The sequence below is a fragment of the Lycorma delicatula genome, chromosome 3 (assembly GCF_047948215.1).
Source record: "Lycorma delicatula isolate Av1 chromosome 3, ASM4794821v1, whole genome shotgun sequence".
Classification (NCBI taxonomy): Eukaryota; Metazoa; Arthropoda; class Insecta; order Hemiptera; family Fulgoridae; genus Lycorma; species Lycorma delicatula.
This window is the reverse complement of record NC_134457.1, coordinates 174,011,038-174,036,477: the sequence shown is the minus strand read 5'-3', so window position 1 is coordinate 174,036,477 and position 25,440 is coordinate 174,011,038. Positions and strand designations below refer to the sequence as shown.

Genomic DNA, 25,440 nt, shown 5'->3' with positions numbered 1-25,440 from the left:
ATTGAAAAGAAAGCTTATAATTAATGAAGATTTCTGTTTTCATTAATTACAAATTTTAAATGAATTAAATAAAAAAACTTAATTTACAGATTTGAAAATTCACTTGATCAGTTACTGTATTATTACAGTTTAGCCTAATTGTGTAAAAGTTTTAATCTATACATATATTTACTCTTTGTAGACATTGATATAACAGTATAATTTTACATGAATCTAATTTGATTTATAATAAATGATTTCATTACATTTGGTTGTAGTTTATATGAAAATCTATTCACTATTAACAGATAGATTTTTTTTACATTCACATTTCAGGTAGTATATATTGGTTCTAAACAACTAAAAATGAACCCTATTTTATCAAATTCTGCATTTTCTATTCAGATGTTTATTGCATAGAAAGTGTGTTATCTAATGTGTACATCATTACGGACAATAATGACAGCTGTTGAAATAACATCACTGCTTTACTTGCCTTATTAGTGACTCATTGAATGATTTAAAACAAAAAAGAAAAGTTTGTGTTGTAGTTGATAAAATTTATGAAATGCACATTCTTGCTCAAATAATATAAATGCAGATTTTCAAGTAGAATAATAGTAATAATAATAATAAGATTTAACAATTGTAACTATAAAATTAGTAATAAGAACTTATAAATAAATTATTGTAGTAATTCATAATGTTGAAGAAACTGTAATTCCTATTTACAGTTTGTGGTTTGAGTAGTTACAGTTTTGTTAATAATCTATCATTAACTTTTTTTAAGTCTGGTTTCCAACTTTGATTAAGGTTTAATTACTAAGTACAGCTTTCATTAATAAAAATCTAGTTAGTAAATAAGTAGTATCTTGGATAATAAGTATTTCTTGTTAAAATCCAACTGTTATTAACATTATACTTAGAAACCTTTCTTTTTATACCTCCCACATATGAGCAATTCTCTAGTGTGAAAAAATTCTTTAAAAAAAATTTTAAATTTGTTTTACTCTTATCTTGATCTTTATATACATTCTTGGCTGGTCATGGACACTAAAATTTGAACATTTTTGTACAATATGGATCTGTCCAGACTGTACAATGCTACTTTAATGGACTAATTTTGTTTTAGATTAATTAAATTAAAATAAAAATTAAATAATATTGGTTTATTTTATTTAAAATAATGCAAATATCAATGAAATTTTATTGTACTAAAACAATTTAAGAATAGAGTTGCACAGATAATACTTAAATGATATCAAGTTTCACTATAAATTCTACAAAAAGTTTTGTTTGTTAGTTTTGTTGCTGATGATCATCACTAATTTTTGTGGGGGAAAGGGCAACAAGTCTTATGAAACAAAATAACAAATCAAAAAGACATCTAAAAGATATTTCTGCACTTTGAAGATTGTAAAAATTTTCAATATTGTATTGCTTCTTGAAACTCACTTATTACCTTATTTCATATTACTTCATCATCAATTTCTGCAATAAAATAGTTCATTGTAACTGCCCTTTATTTTGTGATATTATTACTGTAATATTTGCTAATGAAATTGAGTAGTTACGGTTTTTGATTGGCAAGTAATACTGGATAGGATCTGGTGTTGTAATGGGAAAATAATTTGGAAGAGACTTATTTTCTGTGAAAATTGGCCAGATTTATTATCAAGGAGTCAGAAAAACGACATTTGAGAAATGGCATTGATTCTTTTCTCCAGAATTATTTATTTAATTAATAAGTTATTAATCCGAATATTAATTACATTTGCTTTTAAAATTTAAGTTCATGGAAGCTTCTTTAAAAATTTATACTGAATATACTTGTTTGTTTGGGGTTTGCTGAATCTAAATATGACCTCAGTTTTTTACACCACGAACAGGTTTTTCACAATCTGCAAAGTCATTTTGACCATATGTTCAAAAATGATTGAAAGTCAAAGGGAATGTAAATTTCAATGCCTTTTTTTATGAAATTTATTTGTTGGCAAATACTATTGTTTAAAATAATATTTACAGTTTATCTCAATTTGAAGCTTTATGATACCTTTTTCTTTTGGTTATGAAGCTCCATCATCTGCAGCTTTGTCTCTTGTGTGATGATCTTGATTTTCATGATTTAACATTCAACAATAGTCAACCATTATATTGATATTCCACTATCTTTGGTACCTTTTTCCATCTCTTTAATATTTTAAAGAAAACGTAGACTGTTCTTCACTCACTACTGTTAAGATTTTCTGGAAAGCAATTTTTATACTCATAGAACATCCCAGTATTTTGAATTTTTCCAGAATCCTTTCTGCAATGTTTTTGTAGCCAGAGTCCTTGGAGTTTTTAAGAATTTGGTAATAATATCTTAAAAGTATTGTTTTCAACATTGTCATAGGCTGGAAGTTTTCATCTCATAAGTCTTCCTATAATTGCCCAACAAATATGCCTTCTTTCAGATTAGGTTCTAGAAGATAAGGGAACTTCATAGGTACTTAAATAAGTTTTCTTCTTTTGATAAGGCTTTATGAACTCCTTCATTATATTCAGTTTATATGGAGTGGTGGCAGAAGTATTTTTTTGATTAAATAACATTTTCATTCAAAATGTTCTTGTTTCATGCTTCAAGAGATTTTACTCCAGGCCACTGATTTTGTACTCAGTGTTGACATCTTGCTCAGCTGTCCCATTCACATAATAAGCACGATACTTAGTACTTACTGGCCTTGAAGTACATTCAGTATTTTAAGATCTCCATTAATAATCCATTTATGTTTGTAATAATCTAATTAGTACCAGTTTTAAATTCACGTAACCTTCTTCTTGGAATTTTGAGTAACAAACGTAGGTGTGCTTTTGTTCTGATTAAATAATAGAACAGATTTTAGAATTCTTTTAAAAGAGTTTCTATCTGTATAAGAAGTCTTCATTCATCTACTTTATACTCATTGCAAAACTTGTTCATTAAACCAGCAATATTGCTGCTGTATACGAAATCAGGCTCTTGTGAAAAGTAAGTAGTAAACTATTGTTCCTTTTTTATATACAAGCAAGTAGACATTCCTGCTACCAATAAGTTCTCTTCTTTTAATCTGGAAACCACACAGCAAAATCCTTGGGTAATCCTAAATCTCTTACTAGATTATTTAGATTAGATTGATTAAACAACTGAAGGGCTTCCTTACCTTCATCGCAATGAAATTCCTGATCATTATTTTGTTCATCAGTATTTGAATCAGAGACATCAGAAAGTTTTTCTAATATTTCAGAAGGAAGAGGAGATTTTAGATTTTCTTAACTGTGGAATACAGGTCATAGTCCTAATGATAGATTTAGATATAAAAAATTATTTTTATTTTTTGAATTGTAATCTATAACATGATAAGAGTAAAAATAACAGAATGATTTTTTTGGCTTCCTCAAAATTATTGGGTCACCAAATTTTAAAGATTTCTTTTTATTCTTAAACATTTCAGATCCTCCAATTAAACAAACTTTGTGTGGAGCTCATGATTAATCTTGACCTCTAAACTTTATTGCAAACTCATCACAAATGTAACACTGTTGTCGTGATTGTTTAAACACCATGATTACTCGTTTTATCGCAACAGTTCACTAAACACAACTAAATTAGATTAGAAATGACAAAAGAATTCACTACTGATTTCAGGCATCTAGATTTTGTTTCCACTTATAAAATTATGTAGTTTAAAAAATTATCACTGCTAGCACTATTCTATGCAAGATTTAAATATTGGCAGTTTTATGTTGGTTATAATTTTGGGGGTTATAAGAAAATCAGGACATAAAAAGGAGTATTACGATGATAGAGATAGATTATATAAAAAAGAGTTAATTTCTTCATTACAACTTGCCAGGTTTTTGCAATAATTAAATTGTAATGAAAATGTATCTATGTATATAGTATATAACATTAAAACACAAATATTTTGAAAAAAACTTAATAATACAACATTTTTACTATTATTTTTGAGATCAACAAAAGAAAAGACATAAGAAACATAAAACCTAACAAAAAGTATTTTCATCATAGCCCTGTGTTATTAGTATGAGATTTTCTAATTCCAGCTCCTTTCAGTTTCACACACAAACCAGCAGAAAATATTCCTGGTATTACTATTGGCATAGTGGTAATCCTTATTAAATAGGTTAATAACATTAATGCATACAATAGAATACAGGTGATGTTTATATTGAGCAAACAGTATTAGATTAATTAGTGAATTCATAAAAATTTATTTGTCACAATAACTATCTATAGTAGAGTTTTACAATCCTCTTATCGTTTTCTTATTATTATGTTGTATATTATTGTCCCTACTATTATTAATAACTATAATTCTGTTCAGCTTCTGCATTATCAGTGATACAGCTTACAGAACAGAGGGTTCTAAGCAGGAATAATGAATGAAAGCATTTGAGAAAGCAAATAAATATTGTTAAAATAAAATATATTAAAAAAACCATTATTCAGCTGTGGTTTACTCTTAATATTCAACACCAGCCTTTTAGTTGACAGTATTATTTTTTAGATTAAATAAAAATTATCTCTTAACAAAAAAAAAGAAGAAAATCTAGCATTTATTTTGCAAAATAAAAATAAATAACTTGAAACATTTGTCAGTTGAGTAGTTTATGTCAGTTATTATTTTTTTTACAGTCTCAGCTGCCATGCATAGTTTACCTACTTTTATGTACTGTATTTATTCGAGTACCCCCTGCCCCCGAATAAGCCCCAAACCTTGATTTTTCGGACAGAAAATCTAAAAAAAAATCAAGTATATACCAGTATGTTAAAGTGCAACAGATATGATAAAAAACTACGAAAATATTCAGAAAGTAAAGCATTTAATTCATTCATTTAAATTACAGTATTAATATTACATTAATAATTAATTACTGTAAGTACTATTTTAGTTCAGAATCAGTAGGCCAGAAAAACGAAAAGAAAGTATAATGTTGAAAAGGATCATTTCAGTACACTTTTTAATATAGGATTTTATTTTTAATTAATCACCGTCACTGTCAATGTCTGTAGAAGAGTTACCGGTAGTCTCCACGTCGCTCTGCCAAAGGTGATCGGTCTTCACTACCATCAAGTTCATTAGATATTCCATATTTTTTTAAAACTTTTCCTTACTAATTCCGTGGAAATACCTTCCCAAGCATCTTTTATCCAAACACAAATCTGATTAAAATCTGGGGGTTTGATTCTTCCTGTAGGCGTGAGAAAGAAATTTTCATCAGCCATCCATTTACTGTACAGTTGTTTTAATGCAGATTTGAACAGTTTATTAATGCAGACATCTAGTGGTTGCAATAGAGATGTCAGTCCGCCTGGAATTATTTACTTGGTCTGTCATACCCTTTTTTAAAATGTCTTTCAGTTTATCAGTCGTATGCCCCTGATAACTATCCATTACTAGCACACCGGTATTTTTTTTATTAAGTAAATCTCCTGATCGCTTTTGCCATACACACCTGATCCAATCTAAAATTTAAGGTTTTGTCCATCCAACCTGATTCCTCTGCTCTGATAATAACTCCATTTACCTGTACGGTAGGAAGAGTTTTTATTTTAAAAATAATGTGCGGAGGTAATTTTGATCCATTAGAAGTAATGCAAAACATAACATTACACCTTTGTTTTTCATTACCACCAGTGCAAATTGTAACACTTTTTCACCTTTTTTGTTTATGGTTTTGTCAATGGCATTTCAAAATATACGGGGGTTTGATCAGCGTTTCCTGTTTGAGAAGGCAAATATCCTTTATCTTTTCTAAGATTTATTATGCATTTGTGAAAATGTAATATATTTTGTTCATAAGCGTCTGGAAGTCGTTGATAAATGGTCGTCTTTCGTCTTATTGACAAATCATTTTGTGCAAAAAATTGTGTGTATTTATTTATTAATTGTGTGTATTTAATAAATACAAAAATTATGGAAACTCAAACTGCCTAATAAATATAAAATAATAGCCGAGAAAATAGAATGGAATGTTTTCTTTGTTACCACTGATTAAAACCTTTGCTTAACAAAATGATTAAAACCTTTATTTTTATTCATTTGATAACACGAATCAACTTTCTATTCATTTTCAAAGAAATTTTACTTGTCATTTGAAATAATTTATAATACAGTATAACGTTTAATGAATTTAAACATTTACTGAAAAAAAAGACCATAGGTTGGGTTTCTGAATTTAACGTTTATGAAAGATAAAGGTTCTGTAGTGCCAATCTGGGGATAGTACTTCAACCTTTGACCTGTAAAAGAGGAGGTTGGTCTACATCATTTATGTCAAAGAACATATCTCTTTTTTCTTTCTAACAAATTCCCATTAAATGCTGTTCTATATTTTCATCCAACGCCTTAAAAAAAGTAAAAGAGATTCTTTATCTCAAGTCATTATTTATTAATAACTCATTTTAGTTTTTCATTTTTTAATTACAGCTAGAATTTTGAATCAATCTTGTTTTTTAATCTAGAGCTCAGTTAAATAATAATTTTTCAGTTATATGCAAGTTTAAAAACAACATTTTGATTAGGAAAATAGTATTATTACAAATGATACAGAAGGATGTACACTTATAATGTACACCAAGCAGAATTGTTTGAAATCCAACGAATACTGTTTTTGTCAGTTGTGCCCAAGTTACGCTGTTGAGTGATTCATTAGGGTTCTGTATTTTACTTTTTACGCACCTTACTGAAAGATCTTTAACTAATAGGTTTCTAAAAAATCCTTTTATTTTGTTCATGACAACAATAGGTAAATGCAAGTGCTTTGAGTGATTATATGGTTTACCTTATGTCTTGGCTTTTTGAAACTTACCCCAGCTATCGGCACCACGAAGACATAGTCCATGTTGAGGGTTTTCATCAGTTAAACTGAAATAGAAAAACTCAGCCTTCACTGCTTTATACATTGAATACCAACTTTCAGTATTTCTTCTAATAGCTAAGCCATAATAATTCTGAATATTAATTACAGCTGTGTCTGTCAGCCTATTATGTCCACGCAAAGAACTACAATCACTTAATTTTTCATCCCTCTGTACCTTAATTTCAGATTTCGATGACGCTTTCCCATTTCTTTATTGCTCGTGGCCTACGCAGTCCAACTTCTTTATTTGGCAATCATCTCCATACAGTTTCATTTCCTCTACAAATCACAAAGCTTATGAATCCCCATCTTCTAGATAGTTCACGATTCGCACATTTCGAGTAAGTGACTGTTCATAAATCTTCTTTGCTCCATTGGTCTCCACCCCCCACTCACACCACTGTAGTTCGCCTGAAAACTATAAAATTGTTGGTTGACAACTATCCAAAATGGTTGGATATAGTGGCAGAGGGGAAATTCTTTTAATATAATACATATCTTAAATAAGAATTTTTATCATTCAATTTCAATTCGATTGTATAATTGCGGATGCATAATTGGGGAATGGAATTGTAAATAATAGTTTCAAAAAACTAATTCAATACATTCATTGTGGATAATGGGTAATTTTTTTCTATATCAGGATTCGAATTAGCGGAAGGATTGAAATTTTTGTTTGTTTTCCCTATTTCTACAAACTGGGCCTGTCTGAACTGGATTGGACTGAGCTCGCCTAGATTGTTTTATTTGGAATTGGAATGGACTGGACTCGCCTGAACTGTTATTGACTCATGTGAACCGAATTCTCCTTACTTTAACTATCTACCTGAAAACCACCCGATTTGGACTAGACTGGTCTTGTTTTGACAGACGGGATTGAACGAGACAAGAGTGGACTGGATTGGACTAAACTGAACTGAGTTGGACAGGACTGGAGAAGATTGGAATGAACTTTATTAGAATTGACTTAACCTGACCCAATCCTTTTTTTTTCTTTTTTTTTTGTTAAAGAGGTGGGGAATCCCATTTACGGACGCCTAAGCAGTGTTGGGCTCGCTAACAGGTGCCGCAATATGTTATTAATATGATGCGTATGTAAACCTGTGCACTACCGACTAAACCGCTACCTCTGGCTACCACCCTTCCTGGAACCTCTAATGAAGCATTCCTTCCTATAAGGGGGATTGAACTGGACTTGAATACAGAACTGGGTTTGTCTTTACTGGACTAAATTGGATTGAACTGGACTGTACTGTACAAGACTGCAATGACTGGTTTGTTTTTGTTTTGACTGGAGTCACTTTAACTGAACACGTCTGAACTGAGATGGAATGGAATAGACTGGGCTGGAATCAAGTTGACTGGAATGAGTGGAATATAATGGACTGAACTGCGCATGTAGTGGACTGGACTGGAGTGGACCGGAGTGGAACCCTAAACATTGACCTAACCTAACCCCCGACCCCGTCAGAACAAAACAGGACTTGAATATAGAACTGGGTTTGTCTTTTCTGGGATAAATGGGATTGGATTGTAATGGACTGTACAGTACTCTCCTTATCTGAGCTGAAATAGAATGGTTTGGGCTGGAACGATTTTTTCTTTTTAAACGTCAAACTTTTTTTTTAAAAATCAGGGGGTGAAAAAGAAAAGTTTTCATTAAAAAAATGAGAACTTTTTATTTTCATTGTCATTGTCACTACGCAAAGGTTTATCTGATTTTTGCGCAGGTTTTTATTTCACAATTGATCAGACCTTGAAAAAAAATAACCTTCATTTTTTATACCTAGATGTAATTTTGCTGACCATCTGTTATAATGCAAACATAATATTACAGATTGTAAAAACAGTTAGAGATTTTGGAGGTTTGTGTTAATGATAAAAAGATTAATATATGAGAAATATTGCATTTATAAATAAACAAAAGTATAAAATGATGAACCACCAGATCACATTTGAGGGGATGATGATTTAATTAACAACATAATAAAAATACTATCTAACAATAAACTATAATGACAATAGAGCAGAGAAAAATATATGTTTTAAAGATATGCAAAGTTACATGTAAGCTTATAATATCATTTAAAATATGACAAAGAAAACATAATTTTGGAAATAAAAAGACAAGTCATTAAAAGAATATGTTTTATTAAATATAGAATTTAACAGTACCAACTGAAGATGGGGGGGATGCAGAATCCAGTTATTGGAAATTTATGTGATAAGTTTAACTTAGCTAATTACTGTGGGTTGGTGGTTTATGTTTGATTTAATATTAAATATATATAATTTACATGAGTCAACCTCATCTAACCTTGATAAAATAATCAAAGAAATATCAACTTGCATATTAAAATATGAATTATTATTTTTACTCACACTTAACTTTTCATGTATTTTCATAATTCAAACTTTTTCAAATTACATATTTCTGTCCCTAGGTTTTATTATTAAACTATTATTTCAAAACATTGTAGAATGAAAAATAAAATAAATTATCCAAATACAATGGACCATCATATGATAATGAGATGGATGTGATAAAAACCATGTTATTTTGTAGTATAACTTGTATTGATGATTTAGTCATGATGCCTAATGGAGTTTTTTGTTTGAAATTACTGTAATTCATCTACTTTTACAATTTTTTTATTAGGATATAAAGTAACTGCTGATGATGTTTATGGAATTACTAGACTTCGTGGTAATAATCTAAAAATGTTACAGCTAGCTGCCTCAGATATAATATGTGATTATTCCTTGCATGAAGTGGAACGAGTAAGTATTACAATTAGTTTATTGTAATTATATAACTGAACGTTATTATCTTTATTTTATTGACTAAGTATAGAATTTCTATGATTGCTTGGTCATATCACAGTATTTCACATTATATTTTCAGTAGTAATTTTCCAACAGGTCATATATTTCAATATAATTTTTGTTATATCACTTCTTGAAGCTTATGAGAAAAAAAGTTTAATTACAGAGGAAAATTGGATTTGTGTTCTGATTTCTACATCGGAAACTGGCAATCCAACCTCTTCATTAGTTTCATTTCTTTGTTGTCTTCTTTTTCATTTTTTTTACAGTAAAATTTCTTAAGAGAAAGATGATTAGTCATTTTATACTGGTACTTTTGAGATTATTCAAATTATTCATCACTTTCAAGTTAACTAACAAATCAAGTTTTGACTGTCTAACGTTGGGGTAATTTAACTTGCATATCTTGAAATTGTTTATAATTTAAATGACACTGTTATTTTTTATTCCGAAGATAACATTAAATTAACAGATTGTTCATAGGTCATAATCTTAATTATGTAGAAGAGATTATATTATCACTAAAATGTTGAATTATAAAGGTGAAATATCAAAAAGATTGTCCCATGTAATATGGATTTTTACATTGAGATACTGCTTTACTTATTTGTATGCAAATTAATTTCCAGATAATTTTGATATTTAATAGCGTTGCCTAAAACTAATTAGATGAAATTTATGAGTACAATAAATTAAAAAATAACATGGCAAATTTTCTCCACAATATTGAAACAAAGGCCAATCTAATACATTTACATTCAGAAAATTTGATCATATCAAGATTTAAACTCCCAAAAAGCAATTACTTTTTTTATACTTCAATACATACTGTGAATTTCTTTTATATTAACTATATTAATTATATTTGTATATAATGTCAACCTTGCCTGTTTTGAATGAATAGTCATTTATAATTTAAAATGATATAACTAAATTTAATTGGATTGATGACTACTATTTCCTATTGACCACCACTAAACAAGTTATTGATTTGTACAACACAGGACAAGTGGAAATTCATTGCACAGTCCTGTAGATGAAAAAGAATGTAAGATGTATCCATTCTCTTATAGAGAGGGAGAAATATGTTATTTAACTTCTAAGTACTGTTTTCCTAGTTATGTTTGAGAAATCATCGTCTCTTCCTTGTAACTACGTATAATGAATTAATTCGCTTCATTTACATAGTACCGTTAGCATGTTCAGATGAAAAATGTTGCTATTAACATTCTAGATTCTTTTGAATTTTTTTGGAATGGTGTGTGTGATGTTTATATTAATTTTTTGTTCATTTTGAATCGGGAGTCAGAACTTTGGTATTTTACATGGTCAGTATGTAAACTAAAATTAGAACAGTATGTTGAAAATAAAGCGGTTCATTTTACACTCTCCTTCTCACTCTTTCTCCCTTAAGGAAAGAATATAAAACATTCATATTTATGCTGTACGCAGATTACTTCTTAGCTGTGAATTATAAAATTTATATGAAACAATCTCTCTCATTTATGCAGAATTAGAAAACAATAACAGAAAGTAAGTTACACCCCTTCTATGGAAACAAACATATTTATGACAATATTTTTTTTTATTGAACAAAAAACTACATATTTTTATATATTTTTCGATATAATCACAAAGTTTTTCTAGACACTTTTCATACCCTTTGACAAGTTTTTCAATTCCACTCGTAACAGTTTTGTCCAATTTCCTTCAACTATTTAAGGACTGCTTCCTTAAGTTCTTCATCATTAGTGAAACGCTCTCCTCCCAGGTCTCACGTGAGAGGACCAGACAGGTGGTAGTCGTAGAATGCTAGGTCAGGACTGTAAGGCGGATGAGACCACACTTACCATTTGAATTTTTGCAGTAACTCCTTTGTCATATGAAGCTGAATGAGGTATGTGTAGCATTGTAAAGAAAAACGACCCCATCGCTCAATCTTCTGGGTTTTCTATCTTTAATGGCTTTATGCAATTTTTTTAAAGTCTTACGGTAAAACTCAGCATTGATTGTTGCTACTTGGGGAATAAATTCACTGTAAACAACTCCCTCAGAATCGAAAAAGACTGATAACCTTTTAAACATGTGGAGATGTTTTCACTTTTTTTGGCTGCGGTGAATTTTTGTCTCCATTTATATGATGCTCATTTAGTCACAGGAGTAATGAAGCACCCAGCTCTCATTCCCTGTGATGATTTGTTTCAAAAACTTTGGACCAGTTCTGGAATAATGTTGAAGAAAGAGCAGGCGCAAAACGTTGATGTCTGTGGTTGTCTGTCAACACCCATCATGCACACATCTTGCAGTAATCAAGCTGATCGTGAAGAATCACAAGCACACTACCATAACTGATGTTAAGTTCACTTGCAATCTCTCTAATTTTGATGAGCCAGTTACTCAAGATCATTTCATTCACGCATTCTACATTACCTTCGAGTTTGCAGTTGAAGGACGTCCAGCATGCAGTTCGTCACTCACATTTGTTCTGTTTCTGAACTTTTGGCATTATTTTGTGATCAACAGGTGTGAAATTTCATTCTCACTGTATACCTCCAACAATTTGGCGATGAATTTCACAACTGTAAGTTTTTGCACATAAAAATTAGGCTACTGAATGCCACTTCTATGCTCTAGAAACCTGTAGAGGACACCATATTGACAATGATACTACAAACGTACTGAATGTTATACAGAATCACTGCTGGGGGAGTGTGAAGAAAACAATACAACCAGTGCTGCCAACACAAGACAATGCATCCCTATCAGTTCAAGAACACAGCAAGGATGTAACTTACTTTCTGATCCACCTCTCGTATATTAGTCATTATGCGTGGATGTGAATTCATATAGATGGAAATATATATTTAATGTATTATACGTATAATTTATATGTTCAAAGACAATTTTAGTATACAGAATGTTTATGAAAACTGTTTTAAGAATTCAGGAGATGTTCCCCCACATCAAAATAAAGATAAAAACTCTTAACATATGTCCGGATATAATTGATTAGTTTACCGGCTATCTGCCATTTTGTATTTTTAACATAAAAATTTATTTCTCAGGAATGACTAATGGTACTGAGCTGAAATTTTGTATCCTGCTAGGATACCGAGAGGTTACTTTTATAAAAATAATGAAACTGATCTCTCAGTTCATTTCAAAATGGCAGCCATACAACTTTTTAATTATAAATATCATTGAAATCGCTGGTTTATTAGAGTGTTATTGCAAACAAAAAAAATTAAGCATTTTATGCCAAAGAAAATGACAACTTATTTATTCAAATCTGTTCATAAATAACAAAGTTATACCAAAAATTCTTGAATTGACTAGGTTAAAAAAAAAAACAGTTTTCATTTCCTCCCAAATAAATTAAATAATTCTATATGATTTTGGCTGGAATAATTTTATTAATGTTATCATGTAGTAAATTATAATAATTAAACAATATTGAAATTAATACAGTAAAATAAAATATTATTGAAATCATGAAAATATTATAAGTAATATTAATATTGAAAAATAATTTGCATTGCACGTTTTTCAATTAACGAACAAGACACTGGTTATTAATTAACAAACTATTTCTTTTTTTTCAATTAAAATTTATTAACAACAATAAATTATCATATAAGATAATAAAATAAACTGCAGTAGTAGCTGTTCAAAATTGCAGCCCCTATTCCAAATACATGGAACCAGGCATTTTTTCATTGATTGCAAGATTCTTTTGAAGATACCGGTTCCCTGTGTCGTGATTTACTATGGTTTTCAGGTTTGTAAGTCCTGTGTGTATGAACTGTCTATGAATGGGAGGAAATGAAAACTGGTTTATTAATCTAGAGTGACTCACTTCAAAAATTTTTGCTGTAGATTTGTTATTTATGAACAGAATAAATTTGAATAAGTAAGGTATCATTTTCTCTGGCCATAAATGCTTAACATTTTTTAAATAACATAACATTTGAATAAACTAGTGGTTGTAAAGATATTAACAATTAAAAAGGTTAAATGACCGCCATTTTGAAATGGATTGAGAGATCAGGTTCATTATTTTTATACAAGTAAACCACTAGGTACCCTAGCAGTATATGAAATTTCAGCTCGATATCAACCATTCCTGAAAAATAGTTTTTATGTTAAAAATGCAAAATGGTGGGTAGCCAATAAACTAATCATTTCTTGACATATGTTGATATAAAGTTTTTTACTTATTTTGATGCGAGACAACATCCCCTGAATTCTTGAAATGGTTTTTATATATACTCTGTATTTACATCAAAATGTATCTTTACATTTATTTCATGTTTCTTAGGATGTGAGTAAAGTGTTGGGATATACATGGAATGCAGTTCCTAAACAGAATTTACATTCTGTTATTCATAATCCAAATGTTGCTGATTCAGACGAGTTTATATTGCCGATAGTATTGCAAGATTTATCATCATGCTAGTGTTTTCAGTATATTTAAAAATTTTTGTTGTTAAAACTATACACTTATTGTATAATATTGTATCAAACTGATATTTTTTTCTTAATCATTGTATCAAAAGGGATTTTTTAAAATGAATGAGATTTTCTATCATGCTCGATGACATTTCTTTTCTTTTTAAGAAAAAGAGTAAAAATAACGTAAGCAATGTATTGCAGTCAAACAAAAAGGATTTATCTAATAACGTCTGTATTTAGGCTGTGAATTCTTCTATCTATTATTGTAATTATAATGATAATGATGGTGAAGATGACTATTATAATGATTGCAAGTCTTTTAAAGATGTCATTGTATTTAACAACTCTTATTATATGTATTCGTAACATTTCTATTGATTTAGTTTGTCATATATGAACAACTGTATGTTATAAATACTGTTCAGACCGATCTTATATGATGGATATACCATATATTTTTTATATATTGTTAATATGTATGTATATATATATATATATATATATATATATATATATATATATAATTGAGTTATTAGACTAATCCTTTTTAGCAAAAAAGACATCCCAATTTGTTGCTAATTGTGCACTTAGTCTTGTCATTTTTTATTTTAATTTTTATATATATATATTTTATGAAAATAACCATCATATATTTTAATTACTATTTTTTTAATTGTGTATATGTTATGAATAGATAAAACCTTCCATTCTTGATGAATGCTGTATTACATCAAAAAGAAATAATACTGGTTGTGTTATTTTGTTGTAATTTCTATTGTTAACTAGTAAAGCAATTATTTATATTAATAAAATAGTAATATTACAATATGTTTTTACATATTGTCATTTGCTGTTTGTATTTCATTTTATGATTGTCATTTTACATATTGTCATTTGATGTTTGTATTTCATTTTATGATTTTTTTTAAATTCTTATTTAGAAAAGAAGGTTATACATTTTTCCATTTTTTTCCTTCAATTTTCTATAGAATTTCTACAAGAACATTCAGTGCGTTAGAAAAAATATTTAAAATTTTTAATAACATTTAAATATTAATAAATAATATTTTTATGCAGGTTTATTTTTGAAAAAGACTGTGTTATTTATTGTGTTCATTTTAGAAGCTTACCTATACTGCAGTAGCAGAACTTTACTATCTAGAGACATCATTTTTATTTTAAATATTACCTCATTCATATCTGTATAAGATGTTGCATTTTTTTCATAAAAAATATTTTTCAAAATCTTATGTATCATTTTTAATATAGGCTGTATTTTTCATAATTATATTTTTTGTATCTGTAAATGAAACAGTGGTTAAAGGCTAATTATGCAAGCTATTTTTATTATCACTTAAAAAAGTAAAATAATTGTAATATAATAACATAATTGTATTATGTTATGTAATTAGAGAAATTATATCAAAATATAGAACTCCACCAAGAATAGTACTTATGGGATAGTAAGATAGAAGGTTAAGGAATATTTAGTATTGGATTTGGTAGTCTTTTCAGTAGAAAAAATGTGCAGTTTTTTCTCGAAGCAGTTACTATTTTGCTTATTTATATTTTTTTTTAAGTTATGAGCAGTGATGCAGTGACCAATCCCAGTAGTGTATTCTCAAATTTTACTGGATGTGATAATACTAAGATTTTGCTATAAATAATCGTTTCTTTAATTTGTTGGCACTGGGTTTATGTTTGATTTATTATACTAGCATTTAATCTCAGTCATGTAACTTATCCTACAATTATTTCCAGTCAGTTTTATAATTTTTGGTTGTTTATATCTGTTCAGCTATTTTGTGGAAAAATATCTTTTATAATTTTTCCCAACTTTTAATCCTTTCTTATTGGAAATAATATATTTGTTAAGAATGTTTTGGAATGAATTATTTAAATATAAATTAAAAAGAGTATTATTAAAAAAAAATTTTTTTTTAAATCCATATTCGATTATACCCAGAATTGTTTTATTAGTAATCAAAGTGGTAGTATCATAAATAATGAAACTTGTATTGATATCAAGCAAACTTAAAGTAAAAGTAATTTAATACTCTAAATAAATCAATTTAAAGTTTAAGAATGTTACACATTCATACTACATTTTTTAGTAATCTCAAAGTTTAGGTATATGAAATCCTTTATACAAAATCATTTCTGTAACTACTTTCATCTTATGTTATTTAGAATTTACTGCTTATTCTTTTCTATCAACAACCAATCACTTAAAATTTGATTAGAAACAAGATCCAAATGTATATGAATTCTAGAGATGAAAGAATGTAATAAAATACATCCAACCTACAGTTTAAAGAAATATTTTTATTATAAAATATTTCCAGGAAATCAAATTTATAATTTGACCATGTACTTCTATAAACTAGAAAGGTATTAAAGGTTTTGAGATTAAGCCTGTGCATGTAGGCTTATGCAATTCAGTTATTAAGGAATAAATCTACTTCAAAGTTAACATTATAATTCATGCTTAAGTTTAGTTTTTTATTCTTGCAATTTTTTGAAGCAAGAAATTTTTGTTTTCAAAAGATTGAACATGTTTTACTTTGATTGTTTCCTGAAACATGTTATTTATTTGTATATAATACTTATTTCAAAAATTCAAATTTTTTTAAAAAAAGGCCATATTTAAAATGTAACAGATTATTTGAAGTTCTCTCATATATGAACAATTATGGTATTTATTAAAAATAAGATAAGAATTTAAAAAATCTCTTTACTCTCAGCTTTTTTTAACTGACAGATTAGTTATTTTTTATAAGCCGAAATCAATATGATAATATAGCACAAAAAATTATTGTTGCAGTTTTCCATTGGTTCATCCTGTGGTAAGAAAAATAGATGGCTTTCAACTTTTATAAATCATTTAATATAAAATATTCTTTTGAAACTGATTTACTTGAGAAAATTTATATTTAATTTATTCATAATTTGTTCAGTACCAGGATTACTTCTATCAAGCATTCTAGCTTATTCAAAATTTACCTTTCTTGAAAAGATCAGCCTATACTTCAGTCAACTACTGTTTTACTGTTTGTGTTTTTTTTTTTTTCATATAAATGTTTAATAACAGCTTACATATAATCGTGTATTATAGTATTATTTTTGTGATGTATTTATTTAATGTGTTCTTATATAAGTTTATGACAATGTTTTATATAATAATATATTAACAGATAATGAAATCTTTCATAATATTTTAAGTTACCTTTGCACAAATGTATTATTATTATTTTTTTCTGTTTCATGAGCGAATGCATTTTGTTGTTTCTTAATGGTTCAGAATGTTTCATAAGTATTTTTTTATATTATTTAGTAATTTTAATATGATGGTTTTTTATCACAATTTTTATAATTATAAAATCCCTTTTGGTATATTATTATAGTTATACATATATTGTATAATGTATTTTTAATTACCTATAATCATATTATTTGTTTTTTAGTTTTGTGAAATCAAGTTATTTTTGTAAAAATTTGGTGTTAAGATTATCATTCAGATTTTTTTTGTTTATATTTTATTTTTATAAAAAGAAGATTTTAGTTATTGTATTATATTAGAATGTACGGGAAAGATATATTTTTTGTATGAAAAATGACCAGTTATAACACCTAAGAATTTATAAGAAGACTAGTCGTTAATATACGCTAAACATCTAATCATGTAGGTGCAGATTTAGATGATTTGTTGAAAGTATTACATATAATTAAGATCTGTTATTAATTATGTTACAAGGATGAAGTAAGAAGAATATAAACTTAAATGCTTATATTTTATATTTGCAGGTTATTAATGTATAAACGATTTTAAAAATACATGGTAATATATTAATAACTATTAGAGCATTCCGTTAAGGATGAAGTAATATAAAAAAAACTTAGTCATTTTTTATTGAGATTGATGTGCCTCTCAGTTAGTAGTTGTATACATCTTCCACGTTTTAGTGTTAAATGTAACATTAGTTAGAAAGAACTTAAATGATGTATAAACATTGTAAAATTTATAAGAAACGAAAAAAAAAAGAGAGACAAATTGTTATTGGTACTGATGTGGGAAGTGTTGAGTCGCACATAAGTGTATAGTTTGTTTAGAACCTGTAAGATATCTGTCTCCATGAGACATTGAGTCATGTTCTTTGATAAGACTTTTGATTTGCTAAGTAAATTCCTTAATTTGTCTCAGAAAGAGACTTAATTAGTACCCATTATTATCTGGGGTTAAATATTTTTTCCATCATATTGTGACATCAGTGTTGTTATTAATTATTTTATCATTAATGTTGTATGAGTTTTATTTTCTTTGTTTTGTTAATTCTATTTAAGATATTGATTTTTGCGATGTAATACATGCTTATATACATGATTTTGTTTTTTAATAAGTAGTTTGATTACAATTTCTTATAGCTGCCCAGTTGAATTCTCTACATAAACATTATTTTGTATGTAGTTAATTGACATACTAATAATTAACAATATTGTCAATTAATTGACAAACTAAGTGAATTGTTAAATTTTCTTTTTGATTTATTTTCATTTAAGTTGATAGTTAGTTTGTAACTTTGTGTTTCAGCACAACTTGTTTTTGTCTGATACTTTATTTATTTACTTTCTGTTTAGCTATTTGTGAATGGGTTTATAGAAAGCATTCAATCATCTCTATATTCTTTCATCATTTTTATTTTTTGATCAAGTATTTATCACTTTTTCAGAGTGCTAATTCTTCTTCCTGACCGTTAAGTTATCTCTTCCTTGATCTTCCACTTCAAATTTATTTTACAGGTTCATCATTAGCCATTCTTTCATCTGCCCAGTTCTATACATTCTTGTTTTTATCATGTTAATTATTATGCCAGACTTGAAAATAATTCTTGTAGCTCAGAATTGTTATTCCCAAATTCTGATTTCTTCATGCTTACATTGTTCTAAATCTTAAGCCACTTTCATTTGTATCAATAAAGACAATTTTTTGCTTTTTTATCATCTTTGTTGTGGACCATACATGATATGTGGTTCTTTAATACTTTGTATACATTTAAAATTATTTCTTACTATATTTACTACCATTTTTTTTTTACTTTTCATCATTGTGCTGTTTTCTATAGTGAAATGGTTGCATCTTAGCCTTTCATCTGAAGGATTCTTCATTTGAGTCTTAGTCAGACTTAGCTTTTAACATGCTACAAAATTGTTACATCATAAAAGTAGGAGAACTAAATTTCCACTAACCATTAGTTGGCAACATGGATAAATAAATGTAGCTTTATAGCACTTTTAGTGTGAAACTAGAAAACTTTTGTTGCTATTAATACCTTCAAATTAAAATAAAATGTGAAATTTATTAGTGGATGTTCTGGGTATTTATTTGTGGCTAATAACCATAGAAGTTGATACCTCTTAAAAAATTACTATTGGTATTAATGATATAAACTAGCTAGTAAAAACAAAAGAAAAATCAGCATCTTTCTGTTGTATTTTTATGGGATAAAATATAACTGAATGTAAACAGTAGACTAAATCTTGTTTATATAATGTTAGTACAAATTTAAGTAAAATAAGGTAAGATAAGAAAATACTGATGACTGTTTTTCTATATCTGGATTTCTATAATGGATGATGAATTGAATTCAACTATAAAAATCCTGTAAGATTCCTTTTGTTAAAGTTGAAAAAACTGTAAAAAAACCCGGTATGAATATTGATAAAAGATAAAGAAATATTGTGTTAGTAAGTTCTGTATTTGAAATACATTACAAATAACATTAAATTACTCTGATCAGATATAGTGCACAAATTGTATTTTCCATCCACTTCGTGTTCATAAAATTTGATGTAATTTTACCACTGTAATATTCTATAAAAGTGTTGCTGTGATCATGTGCACCTGTACAAAATTTGCAATAAAGATAAATATATCATTCAAATTATTTTTAAGATTAAGTGATCAATCTGAATTTATAGAAAATGCGTTATTTTTGTATAATCATTACAGTTAAGTTTTTCCAAAGCAACTCTTTTAAGTTCTGTTGATCTCTTAAGTATTTCTATTGTTCTTTAAGCTGTACAACAGTTTTAAGATCATCTGCATTTAAATATCTTAGGAAATAGCATCTGGGAAATAAAAGGATAGAAAGTATTGAATAAATGCTGTTACCTCATTTAATAAGTCAGTTTTTTGTTCTTCAAGTGGTACAATGCTGAGTGCAGTAGCTATCTGGTTGTATAATTGTGTGATGTTTGCAGTTGGTAGAAGCTAATGATCATGAAGGTCGATAGCACTAAAATACATATACATACAGGCTACAGATATTTCTGATTATTATATCCTATATAAATTCATAATGTACTTCAAATCTTCAGCTGCTTATAAACCCTACATATGTGAGCAAATTAAAACTATTCCTTAAGAAGTAGGGAATTCTACTGAATAGGTATTACAATATTTGTTGTTTTTATTACTATTATTTGAATAAAAGCTTATTTCAAGACATTATTAATCAACTTTGAAAAATGTATGCGTATGTAAGCATGTTATTGTGACATTTGTGTTATTTGTTGATCAATTTTTAAGTAATAAGTTCCAGAAGGTATTTTTGTAACATTATTTTGTTTTGTTTGTGGAAATGTAATTCGTGACGTTTTATTTAGAAATAATAATTTAATTATTTGGTTTTAAACTAAAATGTTAATAAAATTATATATATATATATATATATATATATATATATATATATATATATATGTAATTTAATAAAATATATATATTTTTTTTATTGTAATTTTGATAATTTATCATTGTTACTAATTATCTAATGAATCTGTTTGTAAAGAAAGTATTAAGATTGTATTTTTCTAATGTTATTCTTTTTAAAAAGTCAGGTTAAAAATGATCATTTATTATTATTATTATCATTATCATTATTAATATTATTTGAAAGTGTTTATCATTGTGTTGTCCTATTAGATTTTAGTGTATGCATTTTCTCAAGTTGGCTATTTATTTACATTTATTACTTTTTTTAATGTTGCATTCCAACTTGTTTAAATTTTTATAATATTAAAAAAAATTCAGGGAATATCTTTTAATTAACAGTCTATTTTTTATGTTATTATAATGTAACCACCATTCAAGTACATATTGTTACTATATTTACTAATTTAAAAAAAAAATACCTTTGAATTATTAATTTTAATTTTTCCACTGGTAAATATTGTATTAAGTAGGTTTTTCGTATAGCGTGATTTTCATTTGGTTAATTTACTAAAATCCTTTATATTGCAGATGCTATAAAATTCAATTAAGTATGTTAAATTAGACACCAGTTCCTATATTCATAATTATTAAATTCATTTAACTGTGTTATATTCATTTTTTATTTCTGTTTTATGGATGCCTAAAGGAATTGTTTACTTAAAGGTTTGTAAAATAATTAACTATATTTTTCTGTTTTGGACAGTGCCTAGAGAATTTACATTATATGCTGGTAAACCATAAATATATGGTAAAACCTTTTCTAGGCTTTTTTCATGAGTCAGTTTGTGACTTATATTTGTTACATTTTCAATTTATGTAAAGTGAGACAATACAGAACTGCAACAACTTGAGCCTTGATTTTCGAGTTTTCCCCATACACAAAAACAAGCACAATGTTCAGGATGTTTACAATGCTTTTGGCAAACTCAATGATATTTAAAGCAATATACATTTAAATTTTGCAGCCATTCTCCCCATGTCTAAATCATCTGTTAAAATCTCTTATGTAAAACCATCATAAATAACCATTATTAATATCATTAACAATATCGTGGGACATTGTCTACAGACATTGTTCAGTGATGAAATTTTGCATTTTCTTCATGATATCCAGATTTTTTTTAGAGCTTATCAATATAATGGTCAGAGTCAACTGAAGTTTAGTACATCACTTAGACCATTCCTCAAATGCTAACGTCCATAGCATCTTTATTAGTTGCTTGCTGAATTGTATTGTACCATCAAGCTTTTGACAAACTTGATAGAGTTGTTTAATGTGTATTGCTCATGAAGAAGTAAAAATGTAGTACAACCACGCCCTGGTTCCCTAGCAACAACTGACTTGCCAAGAAGGCTGACAAAATGTGTGTCCAGTAGGGTTCATAGTGCTAATTCTCTTTGGTAATGGCAAATAATTTTCAAAATAAAATAAAAGTTGGCTTTTTAATGTAGTTGTATATGTATCTGAATTAGGAGCATCATATTTTTGTAATCGATTTACTATTTGGTTAAAATTTGTTATTATTTGTCTTGTAATGTCGAATAAACTAGAAAAGAAAAACTTAAGATGAACTCCATTATGGGTTACTTCATATTTGGTAGTTCAAGCTGCTGTTGTGTAGGCTTGCCATATGAAAAAGTAATTATTCTTTTTTAAAAATACATTCCGTATTTATGTTAAATATAAATTGAGCAAATTTTAATTTAACATTTGAAGATTTATTAGTTAGTTTTCTTGTAAATATAATTAAAAGCACATGAAGATTGATTGACAGATTTAAAATATAAATTAAGTTAATGCAGGTTTAACTTTTTTCTGTCCAAAGAGACATAATAAGTTTACAAAGTTAATACTTTACTTTGGACTTTTCATAAGTAATTTATTTTATTATAAGTATTATTGATATGTACTATATTCATCAATGATAAATTCTGTTAAATTTCCTGCACCCAACATAAAAAAAAAGTAGGATATAAGACTACACTTAAGAAGAAACCAATTCATAAAACTCAGTCAAAATTTTCTTTATTAAAAAAAAAATATTACAATTATACTGATCTGTATGTATGAATATTAAATGCTTTTGGTAAAAAAAAATTATAACTGTTCGAGATGATTTTTGTCTTGCATAGTAATATTTTGTTGCACTTCAGGGTTAGAGTCCTACGTATAGTTCCCACTTTTGAATCTATCAAAGCCACTGCGATTTGTCCACTGTTTTTCCCATCATGACTTGCATTCAGTTGACATGATTCAGCATACATACTCTAAGAAGATCTCCATAAAAAGCTCCTCAACCTCTGCAATAGTAGTTTACTCTCCTTGAGCATGAAATTCCTTTTTTCTGCAATAGTAATCTTTTTTTACTAGGTTCTTTTATTTGACTTTTCATGGATGTTAATGCCGTTTTTACTTTGTTACTTGAAAGAAGGCCTAGCAGTTGTGTATTCAGGAAAAGTAAGCATTTTTTAAAAGAGTCAAATTCTGGGAGAGTCATTTTTGCTGGTGTAAAACAGACAGTAATGTCAGTAGTGATTTGCTGTTTGAAAGAGTGAAGGCTATTTTTGAATAGAGAAAAATATAGGAAATAAATCATTAAACAGTAATAATGGAAGTTTATTTAATTAATCATCTGGGGTTTAATTGGTAAAGGTTGGAGTGTAGACAGAAAGAAAACTTGAAGATGATGTATATTAATAAAAAGGAAGTTACTGTAGATTCAGTTAAGAAGCCAGATGACATTTCATAGATTTTCAAACCAGATGGTAATTTATCAGTAACTATTAACAAAGAGCTTCAGAATCTTCGAGTTAAAGAGGTAACTTCACTTTCAGTAATTTTAAAGAGTGGGAGTGATTTAAGTTCTTGTTTTTCTGAGAAGAAGCAGTCATATTATAAGCCATGATAAGTAGTCATATGATGGTATAGTTTAAGAAACTAAACTGTTACAAAACATAATCCAAAAAGGAAACAGTTTTGGAACTGATTCAGTTACCCGGTTGAAATTCTAACCAAACTAAAACTGTTTGTCCAGTTTGCATGATAGTAAAAAAAGAAGTATAGTTTTGACCAAAGGAAAATAATAATATAAAGGAAATCTTGACAAAGCAGTGCTGCAGCAGTTACATCCTAGAGACTACACTTGTTAAGAGAATAAGCACCATTGGGATCAACTGATGTGGTTTAGTTGGTTTCTCCAAAATTAAGTCAGCTTAGAAAAAGGTCAGCTTTAGAGTAACTTGATTCAGAAAAGAAAAGTTGTAATAATAGGGCCTTGTCTTTAGAGCTTTCTTTTCTACCCTTTATGTGGAAAATTGTATGCAATGAAACACTCAGACTCAGACCTGCAGCAAACTGTTCTTGTCTAACCTTTTTGATTAGAGACTATATTGAAATTACTTTTGAAATACTGTTAAAAACAGCTGCTTTCAACATATACAGATTTTGTGGATAAAATTATATTATTCGTGGATTATTATTGACTTTAATTATAAAATAAATCCATTTGCACTTAGTAAATCCTTTGTGCATTTAGTCAATGCTTTTAACAAAAATGTTATCTTGGGCTTCTGAAAGTTAAAAAAGGATGGTGAAATAGAATCCACTTGCCCAATCCTTTCCTGCTGGATTAATTTGTTTCTGTATTAAATGTATGCTTATTCTAATAAATTTTTGTATTCAAATGCAAGTTTCTAAAAGTCTAAAAAAATTGGTTAAACATTTCTTTTAAATAATTAATCCGTTCCATTTCTTTATAAAATATTGCTGTAAACCTCCAGGATTGGCTGGTATACACGTGAACAAAACAATATTTTGCAAGTAATCCACAAAAACCTAAGTATTCATTTTATTTTAAAATAACAGGTTTAAATCATTTATGAAGTTCTGCTGATTCTTTGATATCTAAGTAATTTGCAATTTTGTGAATCTATTTGCCGTCTACCATACTCATAAAGGATTTTTTTCCATGACTAGCTTTTGGTTCATTTTTGCTTTATTATTTTTCATATATCTGAAATGTGACAGATTTTAACAAAATAAAGTTTAGAATTGAAAATTATTTTATAATGGTAATTTTAGTAAGAGTAATTTATTATATGAAATGGATTCATGAATTATTAAAAAGTTATTTAACTAAAATAGTTAATATATTAGAATTATGCTACCAGTATTCTTTGAAATGTTTCTAGTAATGTAACTTCGTAATAAAGGTTAGATACTGGGGCTAGAGACTCTCCTGAAAGAGAAACCAATTCCTTCCTCTAAGAATCTTAACCCACATAGACTTGCAACTTTTAAATGGTTAGCTACTTGTTTGGTTAAAAATCCATTTGTTAACATATGGTATCTTATGCAATAAAGATACCTTTGATTTGCACAGAGTCAGTCAGATTTAATGAAATACTGGTGCTAGGTATTCATTTTCAAACATGAATCTAAATAGGATTCAAAGTATAAAACATTTGATTGCAAGTCACATTATGATTAAAATGAAAAATGGTATCTT

The 25,440-nt window shown here is 27.8% G+C and overlaps 1 protein-coding gene across 1 annotated transcript in view; it reads left to right on the top strand.

Annotated features, from left to right (window-relative positions):
* LOC142321040 (F-box only protein 33-like) overlaps positions 1 to 14,581 on the top strand; it is a 56,012-nt gene extending 41,431 nt beyond the window's left edge. The window contains exons 6-7 of the mRNA XM_075359040.1: positions 9,545 to 9,666; positions 14,030 to 14,581. Of these exons, the coding sequence (XP_075215155.1) occupies positions 9,545 to 9,666; positions 14,030 to 14,167 (260 nt within the window). The 3' untranslated portion in view covers positions 14,168 to 14,581. The remainder of the gene's footprint in view (positions 1 to 9,544; positions 9,667 to 14,029) is intronic.
* The last annotated feature ends 10,859 nt before the right edge of the window (positions 14,582 to 25,440 follow it).